Source organism: Hevea brasiliensis, chromosome 10 (genome assembly GCF_030052815.1).
Source record: "Hevea brasiliensis isolate MT/VB/25A 57/8 chromosome 10, ASM3005281v1, whole genome shotgun sequence".
Lineage (NCBI taxonomy): Eukaryota > Viridiplantae > Streptophyta > Magnoliopsida > Malpighiales > Euphorbiaceae > Hevea > Hevea brasiliensis.
In genome coordinates, this window is record NC_079502.1 from 61008601 (window position 1) to 61021165 (window position 12565).

The following is a 12565-nucleotide window of genomic DNA, read 5'->3' on the forward strand; positions in this document are numbered from 1 at the left end:
AAACTTCGACCCCTTTTGAGTTAGTCCATTATGATATTTAAGATCTCCGTCATGTTGTTTATAAAACTAGACTGAGATATTTTATTACTTTTATTGACGATTATTCTAGTACTACTAGTTATATTTAATGAAGAATTGTTTGAATTATTCTCTATCTTTTGTCTTTTATTATGAAATTAAAACTCAGTTTAATGTTCTTATGTGCACATTTGTGAAGTGATAATGTCAAATAATATTTTCTCAAAAAGCTTTGAAACTTCTATGACACAAAATGACATTCTTTATTAGTCCTCATGTGTCAATATTGTCCTAAAATGATATTGCTGAAAGGAAAAATTGATATCTTTTTAAAATAGCTGCGGCTGCTATTTTCCAAATGAAGTTTCTTAAGCATTTTTAGGTTAATGCAGTTTTCACGGCTTGTTTATTGATTAACCATATAGCTTCTTTTAACCATGACATTTCTTATACTATTTGATTTTTATCTAAATCTCTATTTTTCATTGAACTTCATATATTTGATATTACTTGTTTTGTGTGTGATGCTTGTCCACATATTATTAAATTGGATCAAAGTCTCTTAAATGTATCTTCTTTAGATATTCTACGCCACAAAAAGGTTACAAGTGTTTTTCTTTGATCCTTTGTCATTATCTTGTATCTACATATGGTACATTCTTTGTGTATGCTCCATTGTTTCCTCCATTTTTTATTTGTGAAAATCAGGGGAAGGAATATAATCTCTTGTCAAATAAATGTCCAGTCCTTAGAATCATCTTGTGCCATTTGTCTTGGTTCAGCCCCTATCGTTTATGTTTATTCCAAAATACTGGAGATCTTCATGTTTATATATCAAGTATACATATTTAATTTTTACTCTTTTGGACATAAAATTGTTAACGTGGAGAAAAAAAAAATACTATGCACGTTATGATTTGAACATGAAGAAAGAAAAAGTTAATTTCTACTAATATAATTCCATTTAATATGTGTTTGAAACCAAAAATTTAAGCGGACTCATTTATTAGTGAGCTAGACTTTTAAAATCCCAATTGACTATAAATAAATGTGTGGACATATAAAAATTAACATACCTTAATAAAATTGTCATCATTTTAAAAAAAAAAAACATTTATCTTTGATTAAAAAAAATAGAACTCTAAATTTTACATAAGTTTTTTAAATAATTTTGTTGATAATTTTTTTAAAGTTTTTAGAATAATCTATATTTTATATAATTATATAAATAATTAAATAATAAATATAATTATTTAAATTAAAATATAATATTATTGATTAATTAAACTTATAAAAAAAAATATTTATTGATTTAACAATTATTATTATATGTCATTATATACACCTAACGTTGAAGAGAAGATCAAGAAAGAAAGAGAAATTTAAGATGAATATTAAGGGGTGCACATTATAATAATACACATCCGTATACATCTCCAATGCTCCATTTATTTCACAAAAAATTATTTTTTAAAAAAATATTTTTGTATTTTTTGGTGTTAAGGCGAAAACTGATCAGTGAAAATATTTTCCTAATTAAAAAAAATAACTTTCATTATTCAAAAGAAAGAAGTTATATTTTATTTTTTAAATTTTGATAATTTTATTAAAATATAAACACATTTATATTGATATATATATATATATATGAAATAAATACATATATTTAATTTAATATTACAATTAAATAACAAAAATATTTTCATGAAAATACTTTTTATATTTTCTGTAAAATAAACGAAATCTAAAAATATTAATTTTTCCATATACAAAGTCTTATCGTTTTTGTTTTTCACTTTCGAAATAAACCAGTACTTTCTATGAAAAATAACATTAACCTTGGAACAAAATTTTGTAGACAACTTCACAGTATTTCGGCAAATACAACACGATTAAACTGCATCTTAAGCTAGTGAAAATGGAATAAATTTCACTTGATGCTAATGAAAATCAACAAAACCTACAATATCAAACATAGCAGGGAACAGTTTGGGTCCAAAGAGTTGCATTTTGAATACTTGACAATTCTCAACTTACCCAACAAAATATGCTTTCAGACGTTTTTCAAATCTTTGATTTGCTTAAACACGATACGTGATAAATATTGGATTTTGATATCACTATACCGTGTTCTGGGATGATAGGAGGCGAGTGAATTAGGTAACTATGGACTATACATTCAACACTCTTTGAAGGTCACCAGTGAGATCATCCAGATCAATGACTTCTTTCCGAGTTGTTTTTTCCATCCTCATCTTGTTGAGCTCTAATTTCAATTCCGAAATCTGCTTTTCCAATTTTGCTCCTTGGTCTGGTAATCTTGAAACTGTAACCTGTCGAGTTTTTCAACCGCAAAATTGAGAAACACCAAGTATGCACTTTTTCAATTTGAAAATACTTTGTTCTCAATAATTTAAGTTAGTTGATTGTAAATTCAAACCATTGCCACCAGATCTAAATTCTCTCTCTCTCCAAACTGGATCAAAGGACCCAATATATATATATATATATATTGACAGCAGCTGCACACACTTTGAGTGTTACGTACTACAGAAGAAGGAAGAGGAATGTTGATAAATAGTTACTTATTTGGGGTAAAATGGAGGGAATTACTTGTATTAGTTGAATCAATTGCAGCTGACTGATTCTGTTGTGTTTGTTAGAATGCAGTTACTACTTTGCATATAAAAGTAATAGACACTATTGCAATCAATTCATTCAAGAATGATATTCATCAATGAAATTTCTCTCAGCTCTATATTCTTTTCTCCTCATCTAATTCTGTTTCTCTTCTCACCTCATATCTCTCTGTTCTTTCGGAACTCTGTCCAATATCTATTCAATTACTATTTTAGGAATTGATTCAGGCCCATTATCTTACATTGAGTTCCTTGGCTCTTTCTGCCATTGAGTTGAACGTAAAATATTATTGAAAACAGCCACTAAGCCAATATATCATCTCAGTCCCTCATGAAAGTCACCTAAAAATTGAACATAAGTCCCCATTATCTGAACACTGAAAACCATCTACAAATTCAACATACCACCAAAACCCAACCATTATCTCGCTCTTAGCCAACTACTTCCAAAACCCTTGTCATTATTATATTAAAAACAGTAGTCTCCACATTAACCCATTAAGGATGTGGCTTTAAAATAAAAATTCCACTAATTTTTAAAATCTGGTGCATAGTTTGATGATTTGTTCACCAGCAAGCATTATAACAGCGATACCAATTAAAGATAGAGTCAACAGATAGAATAAAAGGATACATAAAAAGAAAATTATGCAGAGTTTGTACTATTTATTCAATCAGAAACAAGCAAAGCATTGGCTCACTAACAAGAAAAAAAAAAGTTGTTCTTCAAGCAAGATTTAGGTAGTAAATTAAATATCCTTTTCCACACTGTGCTTGCATTTCAAACTGCTTTTAAGTTCCTTTGGGATTTAAGCATATTACTTTGCACGAAGTAAAAAGTCTTTGGTTATGAATCATACCTTATTCCCAAGTAATTGTGACAAACGTTTGATTCTCTCTTTGATTTCAGATTCTGTCAGTTTGCCAACACTATCTGGGGAAGAACTTTTCTTATTCAGTTTTACATCCTTCGGATTGAAAGCATGCACAGCCCTATCAACAAATAATTAGCAAATGCTTACATTGACTATACCCCTTCAAAAATTTCTCTAGATGTATTGTAAATCTCACAGGCCATACCCGTCAACATTGTGCTCAATTGAATAACTTGAAGAACTTCCAAGAAATGCATTTCTTTTTCTCCTGAATCCATAATGAAGCGCCAATCACAAAATATTTATATCAATTCATACGTATTACTTAAAAGTACCTATTAAATGCAAATGTGAGCCTGTACTACTTAGATTCAAGATCACTAGTTAAAATTGAGAGAAAAAAAAAAAAAGAAAATACAGATTTTTATGTATATCTATGTTAATAGTATGCCCTAGAGCAATGCCTTTGTACTGTATATTGTAAACCTAATTCCTGTAAATTGCATTACTGTTTAATATAATCTAAAATGTTTATGATTAATTTGAACAAGCCCATTAGATCATTATTGGAAGTTTCATTCTCAAAGAGTTAAGAATATGAGTGACGAAACTGTCCTATACAAGTTCTATTAACAATGGTTCACAGTCGAGTGCTATTAGTATGTAATACTAATAAAAATGAAATTGTGAGTCTCATGCCATTTGACATTACGATGTATGGACAAATATAGTGAGCACTTATAAAATAAGTAGACTGAACCAGTAACACAGATGACATCCAGATCATAATAGTACACATAGTCCTTTAACCTGAGATGAAACGATTATCTCGTATATAGATGGTTTGAGTTTGATACCGTGTAGATACTTGTACAATGTAACAATGTATGGGTATAAGGACGTATGTTGGCTCCGACTAATTATATATAAAGATAGTTATTCAGTCAAGATGGAATCTGTTGCCCTATGTGAATAGGGATAACATCCTATACTATATAAATTGTTCTTAATAAGCAAAATTCTTGACCAGGACAAATACACTTAGTCAAAAAGGGGTTTATGATGGATAGTTTTATTAATTAAAAATTAGAATTTAGATGAGGACATACAATCTAAAGCAATTGGGATTTGACATGTATTGTGGCCCCAGCTAGGATCGAGAGTTTGCAACAAAGAGACCTTAGTGCATGATATGTATGATGAAGGTTTTAAGTAAGGGATGAATTCAATTCTTCACTAGTTGAGTAGTCATTACACACTATGCTAGGTGTTAATCATTGTAGAAAGAGATGATTCTCCTTAATTTCAATTAATCTGTACATAGGTATACATATACAATTGATTCCTATAATTGTATTCTACTAATTATGAAGAAATCCTAAATAGGAATACAGAATACAGGAGAAATAATATAGTGATTGACTTTCCATAACACTCCCCATCAAATTGGAGCATAGATGTTAATCATGCCCAACTTGTTACAAATGTAGTCAATCCTAGCTCCATTCAGAGCTTTTGTGAAAATATCTCCTAACTGCTCTCCAATTTTGATGTGTCCTGTTGAGATGATCTAACAAAGTGACAATCAATTTCAATATGTTTGATCCGCTCATGAAACACCGGATTAGAAGCAATATGGAGAGCAGCTTGATGATCACACCATAACTTCGCATGCAGGGAGATCATAAAACCTGTTTCATTTAGTAATTGAAGTATTCACATTACCTCACATACTGATTGTGCCATGGCTCTGTATTTCGATTCAGCATTAGATCGAGAAACTACACTTTGCTTCTTGTTTCTCCAAGACACAAAATTTCCTCCAACAAAAACGCAATATCCAGTAGTTGACCTCCTGTCAACCTTAGATCCACCCCAGTCGGCAAATGAAAAACATTCAACATTCAAATGCCCATGATTACCATATAACAAATCTCTTCCTGGAGCGCCCTTCAGATAACACAAGATTTGTCCAAGGCTTCCCAATGAGCAACAGTTGGGGAAGACATAAACTGACTTACCACACTAACAGCATAAGCAATGTCAAGACGAGTGACTATAAGGTAGTTCAATTTTCCTACCAATCTCCTGTATCTCTCTGGATCTTCAAACAACTCACTATCCCCTGCTAACAGTTGTAAATTTGAAGTCATTGGTGCACTGCAAGACTTAGCACCTAATTTTCCTGTCTCTGTCAATAGATCTATGACATATTTTCTTTAAGACAAGAAAATACCCTTCTTACTTCTCATAACTTCAATACCCAAGAAATATTTTAACAATTCCAAGTCTTTGGTCTCAAACTGGGTTTGGAGGAAGGTTTTAAGAGATGAAATACCTACAGAGTCACTCCTAGTGATGACAATGTCATCCACATAGACTACTAGGAGAATTAAACCAGCCTCAGATTGCCTATAAAATAATGTGTTATATCACTTATTCTTTTGCATACCAAATTCCTATACTGCATCGCTGAATCTCCCAAACCAAACCCTAGGACTTTGTTTCAAGCCATAAAGAAACTTCTGAAGCCTACAAACTTTACCCAACTCCCCCTGAACAACAAACCCAGGTGGTTGCTGCATATACACCTCCTCCTGAAGATCACCATGAAGGAAAGCATTCTTGATACCCAATTGGTGCAGGAGCCAATCATATGTAGCTGCTAAAGAGATAAATAAGCGAACAAAAGTAAGTTTAGCAACAGGAGAAAAAGTGTCAGAGTAATCAATCCTATATGTCTGAGCATATCATTTTGCCACAAGGCGTGCTTTTAACCTAGCCACAGAACCATCAGGATTTACCTTTATCGTAAATACCCATTTGCGACCAATAACTTTCTTATCAATGGGCAAATGCAATAGTTCCCATGTACCATTAGCATCTAAAGCCTCCATTTTCTCTTGCATTGCAGCACACCAGCCAGAATGAGACAGTGTCTCACCAACAGTATTAGGGATAAGAACAAAGTCTAAAGAAGTAACAAAACATCGAGAACAAGAGACAATTAATTATAAGAAACAAAAGAAGAGATAGAATAAGTGCATGAACGCTTACCTTTACGAAAAGCAATGGGTAAGTCTAAGTCAAAATCATGATCAATATGAGGTACAGGGTCTCCCAACGAAGTAGCTGGCGGAGGATCTGAATCAGGAATCTCCAATCTCCTAGAATAAACATGAACAGCGAGAGGTCGAGTAGGTCTAGAGACAGAAAGAACAGGCTGTAGGAAAGGACTAGACATTGGTTGGACAGTATATATTAAGAGATCATCCTCCTCCTCCTGACTATCATACACAGATGATTGAGGAAAGAATGGAGTGGACTAAAAAAATGTGATATCTGTAAAAACAAGATAACGATTAAGAGTGGGAGAGAAACAACGGTACCCTTTTTGGAGTCGGGAGTACCCAAGGAAGACACATTTGAGAGACTTCGGATCCAATTTAGTAACATGTAGACGAACATCACGCACAAACAGGTACAACAAAAAATACGGGGTTCAACAAGAAACCAAGATTTTATAGGAAACAAAATAGCATAAGGAATATCCCCATTAAAGACAAAAGACGGCATACGATTGATCAAAAAATATGCCGTAGAAACTGCATCCGTCCAAAAGTATTTAGGAACTTTCATATAAAAAAGAAGAGTACGAGTTAACTCAAGAAGACGCCGATTTTTTCTTTCGGCCACGCCATTTTGAGATGGGGTATCAACACAGGAAGACTGATGAAGAATGTCATTTTGTGTCATATAAGACTGAAATTATGCTGAAAAATATTCTTTGGCATTGTCACTTCTTAATATGCCCACAGAAATACTAAATTGAGTTTTGTTTTCATTACAAAAGGCATAAAAGATAGAAAATAACTCAGAACGATTCTTCATTAAATATAACCAGGTAACACGAAAGTAATCATTAACAAAAGTAACAAAATAACGAAATCCAATTTTAGAAGTAACAGAACAAGGATCCCAAACATCAGAATGAACTAATTCAAAAGGGAATAAAACTCGTTTATTGACTCTAGACACAGAAGGAAAACGATAATGTTTTGCAAACTAACACGACTCACATTCTAATACTGATAAAGACTGAAACTGAGGACACAGCTTCTTCATGGTAGACAAAGAAGGATAGTCCAATCTACAATGAGCTTCAACAGGTGCTAAAATACTGAAACAAACAAGTGACCGCAGTACATGATTTTCTAGAATGTAAAGACCACCTGACTCACGTCCTCTACTAATAATCTGCTTCGTCGTAAGATCCTAAAACAAACACTGGTCAAGAAAATAAACAGAACCATTTAAGGTACGAGTAAGTTTACTAACAAAAAGTAGATTAAAAGAGAATTTTGGTAGACACAAAACATATGACAAAGAAATTGACGAAGTCGAGTTCGCAGTTCCAGAACCCATGACATAAGAAGTAGAACCATCAGCTAAAGTAATAGTATAGGAAGTGAGATTAGACTAAAAAGTAGATAGAAGACTAAAATTACTTGTCATGTCATCTGTCGCACCAGAATCAATAACCCATTTGGATGAGGAAGACACAAGGCATGTAATGGATTTAACTGACTTAGCGATCGTAGTGACAGGGGAACTGATAGGCTTTAGAGATGCCAGTTACTGAGAAAACTATACAAAATCCTCTGCAAATACCAAAATAATCTTCTCAGAGGAAGATACTGTAGAATCATCTGCTGTCATATTTGCCATCTATGATCGCTGATTTTTTCTCTAAAGTTGCCAACAATTATATTTTGTATGGCCAGGCTCATGACAATAATAACAAATGACTCCTCTTGAGTCCTGATTAGAACTAGCCTCCCCATTACGCTGATTAGCTCTGTTGCCTGTAATTCCTCCTCTCCTTCCTCTTCTATTACCCTATTGTTCATTTGGATTACGGCTAATAAGAGCACTACTTGCAGGCTGTGAAGATTGAGTACTCTCTGTACGAAGGATCCGTGTGAACGTTTCATGCAAAGAGGAAATCTCAAAATTAGAGAGAATCTGAGATTTAGCAGTCTCATACTCTGAAGGAAAGCCTGCAAGAAAACTCTTAACAGCCAGTTGCTCTCATTGGGTCTGCTGAACTTTCACATCAGAACTAAAAAGCAACAATACATTAAGTTCCTTATATACCCGTTTAAAATCCATAAAATAAGCAGTAAAAGACTTATCCTCTCAGCACGGTAGAATGCCTTACCAATATCATAAATACGAGAAATATTCTCTTTACCAAAATACAGAAAATCTAAGTAAATCATCAATTCCTTAATAAATTTACAGTAATTAATTAAACTAATTACCTCACTGTGAATCGAGTTCCGAAACTACAAAAACAACCGAGCATCCTCCTTTAGCCAAGTTCGCCGTGTATTTTCAGTAGGTAGGTCTTTAGTAAGGTGATCATCCTTATCAATGCTACGCAAATAGACCCTAACAGTTTTACTCCACTCCAGGTAATTCGAACCATTAAGTTTGTGTTCCGTGATCTTAGTCATTACCGAAATCACATCAGAAATAATATTCTTATTGTCTACCATTTGTTGAGACAAAGAAAACTAACCAAAACACTAATCCAAAGTGCTTACAGCTGCAAAATAACCCAAAATCACAAATCAAGCAAATACCAAAATAGGATCTGAGAGTCAAACCTCAGAAGTCCTTTAATGGTGTACGGGATCAAGCAACAGCACACAGTGGTGGAATGAGGGGGGTGAGGTGACGCTGGCGATGCTGATCTGAGTCGAAACGGTCGGCAAACGCACCTCCACGCGCCCACGAGTAAAGAAACGACGAGAACTTGAGTTGGGCCCGTGAGCCTCACGCGCTTGGATTCCTGCGACCGGTTCAGAGAGGACGGCCGGTCGGCGGCCAAAGTCTCTCCTGAGCTTGGTAGTGAGAACAAATGGTCACCCTAGATAGATGACCTGTTCTGATACCATGTAGAAAGAGATGATTCTCCTTGATTTCAATTAATCTGTACATGGGTATATATTTACAATTGATTCCTATAATTGTGTTCTACTAATTAGGAAGAAATCTTAAATAAAAAATCCTAAATAGGAATACAGAATATACAGAGAAATAATATAGTTATTAACTTTCCATAACAGCAAATATTTGCCCCCTGAATTTAACATTGAATAAACCAATTTAATACTCAAACTTTCAAATTTAAACCAATTACATACATTGCAAAGGGGGAAAAATGCCTGAAATGCACGCGCTGCTGACTTGGAAAAATAACTAATGAGGTGTCATCCATGTCAACAAAATGTGTTAAATTAGTTCAATTTTTTAAATTCAAATGGCAAATTGATTCAATGTTCAATTGAAGGGACAAATTGACTTTTCTGTGAAAATTCAGAGGGCAAAATATGATTTTGGCCAAGATCATATACAAGGGCATATTGCATTTCATATAATTTGAAACCAAAACAAAAACATAATATGTAAGGGTAGATTTAGGAATTAATTCAAGCACCAAAAACAAACAAAACTCAAACATGATTTAAGCATTTATTTATAGAAAAATAAGGAGATTTAAGCATTTCATTTTCTATGATAACTTGCTACAAGATTTTCGTGATAGTATCTAAAGATGAATTTATAAATGCTGTAACAAAGTTTATGTATTTATGTTGAAATAATCCCACCAAGGCAGCTCCCAAGGATCCAATTTCATAAGAAATTATTTATTTCTAGGCAATTCCCATCTAATCCTCACTTCGACTTCTTTTGGACAGCCTAATAACTCTTAAATCTTCCGATACAACACCGCCAATTCCTAATGTTGGTGTTTACAAAAATTCCATAAAAGGACATCTCTTTCCACCATCCAAATCACCCTCAACCTCAAGGAAATTTACAAGTAATTTGGTTGTCAATCATATTAAGCACAATATGGCTACTGAAATCTGAAACCTTATCATCGCACAAGAAAAAAAAAAATCTTTCCTTGTAATCTAATTAAGCAACAAACAGTCTTCAAATGTGAAACATGTCCATTAGAATAATAAACCGCAATAATAAAAACATAATAAAACAACAAGAACACATAATTAAAGCACAAAAAGCCACAAAAACACATGCCTTCGTGCACTAATGACCAAATAATTGAAAGAAGATCAATACATTTTGTTGCACAGAAGCTCCATTTGAGATCTGTTGGAGAAAATGAGATTTTGGGATTGAACTGGTTCGCAAGTGAACCGGGGAAGGAGATAGAGAAGATAGTTTAATTAAAGGAGTTGATGGATTATCACGTTTGTTGGAAACTAAGTTGAGTCGCTTGAACTCAAGGCGTGGTAAAAAGGGAAAACCAAGTTTAGGCGAGTCAAATCGTCGAAGTGGAAGGAGAAATGGGGTGGGTTTAAGGTGCAATTTGAGAGTAGGAGTCGAGAAGAAGAGTATAGAAGCCTCTCAAAGACCTCTCTCTGCCTTTCTCTCTGTGTTTTCTGACGAAAAGGATTTAGACATAAAGCTTCAATAGAGAGAGAAAGAGAGAGAGAAGGAAAGAGAGAAGAAGAAGAAGAAGGAGGAGGAGGAGGACAACGGAGGTGGTGTTAGTAAGGATAGAGAAATTATTGCTGATGTTTTTTAATTTTTCTTTTTTTCTTTTCACGTCTGCACCCTTCCCTCCATTAACGTGCGCACTGGAGTGTGAAATACACTAGATAGCTGACTTAGTAAAATGTATTAAATTGATTCAATTTATTAAATTCTGAGGGCAAATTGGTTCAATGTTAAATCGAATTTTTCGTGAAAGTATAGGGGAGCGAAATATGCTTTTGGCCCCAATAAATAACTAAATACAAATAGCAAAACGAAGAAATTTTGGAATAGATACTTTCAAGTCCATATTATTTGTTCGTAAGTAACTGCAAAACTCAGAAGGATAAATCATAAACTGGAGAAACACAAGAAGCTACAAAGTCCAAAATAAAAAATGTAACCAGGCATAATAGGAGTTTCACCTTATCTCTTCCTCTTCTATATTTACAACTTGTAAACGAGCTGTTTTGGAGAATAGCAAACTGTGGTGACTAACACCCGCTATGCCTAGACTCTCCAGGAAGTTCACATGGCCTTCCAAAAACTCATCCCTATGACAAAAATAGGAATAAATAAGAGTTCATTTGAAATAAAATTCCTTTTTATTACTATTGCAAATTCATGCCTGCATACAAATTTGAAAAACTGTAAAAATTATTTGCAAAGTATAATCAGAAAGGAATATAAACAGAGCTATACTACTCATTTTAGGCCCATGAACTGCTTGGCTTCTATTGAGATTATAAATATAAAGCATAATGATTTTTACACATATATTGACATCAAAGTTGTTTATGATAATAGGCTTCCGTGATTCAAGGACATCTGATAATGAGGCATCTAAATAATATAACATTAAAATTTTTCAGAAAAAGCATCGACTCCAGCATGAATTTAAATCGTGGTCACATCATTGTAATGCAACAGTTCAGCCTATATCTACTCATAATTTTTTAAATAAATTTACAAAATATAAAAAAAAAAATAGCAGTTAGAACCCATTGAAGTTGTGAAATCCATAAACTAACAAGTATAAATACATCTAATGAAGGTATTAAATCCATGACACATATTCTTTAATAATATATAACTCATGCAAAAGACCCTCTTTCAAGCCCAAAGTATGTAGAACAAGCCTTCCATTTGCTACTGATAGAAGTAAAAACTAAAAAGTTTATTTAAGTGGATGGAGGAAACGCAAGGCAAAGCAACTCAAATGGGGGTTTACTGGACTTTCAACAGCTTAGGTAAAGTAAGAAACAAGAAAGAAATGAGCTACTTGCCAAAAGAGGCAACTTTTATATGTTAAAGACCATTATGGCCATTACTTAAAGGAACAGAGTTTGGATAATGGCCATTACCATTATAAGGGTGGCAACAACTGTACCCCCAAAATCCATTATAATGGCTGTTACATTGTGCATTGGTCATTTCAAAATCAAGGTTCTCTATAGTGCT

At 33.4% G+C, this 12565-nt stretch overlaps 1 protein-coding gene across 3 annotated transcripts in view; it reads right to left on the bottom strand.

Annotated features, from left to right (window-relative positions):
• Window positions 1-1928: 1928 nt before the first annotated feature.
• LOC110662521 (protein CHROMATIN REMODELING 24) overlaps window positions 1929-12565 on the bottom strand; it is a 37334-nt gene continuing 26697 nt past the window's right edge. For 2 of the 3 annotated variants that reach the window (XM_021821618.2, XM_021821543.2), the window contains 4 exons: window positions 11530-11658; window positions 3738-3800; window positions 3518-3650; window positions 1929-2351 (listed from right to left, as the gene is read on the bottom strand). In XM_021821618.2, the coding sequence (XP_021677310.2) occupies window positions 2190-2351; window positions 3518-3650; window positions 3738-3800; window positions 11530-11658 (487 nt within the window). In that variant the 3' untranslated portion in view covers window positions 1929-2189. Of the gene's footprint in view, window positions 2352-3517; window positions 3651-3679; window positions 3801-11529; window positions 11659-12565 lie in introns of all 3 variants that reach the window. The other variant, XR_009140807.1, reaches the window with a different exon arrangement.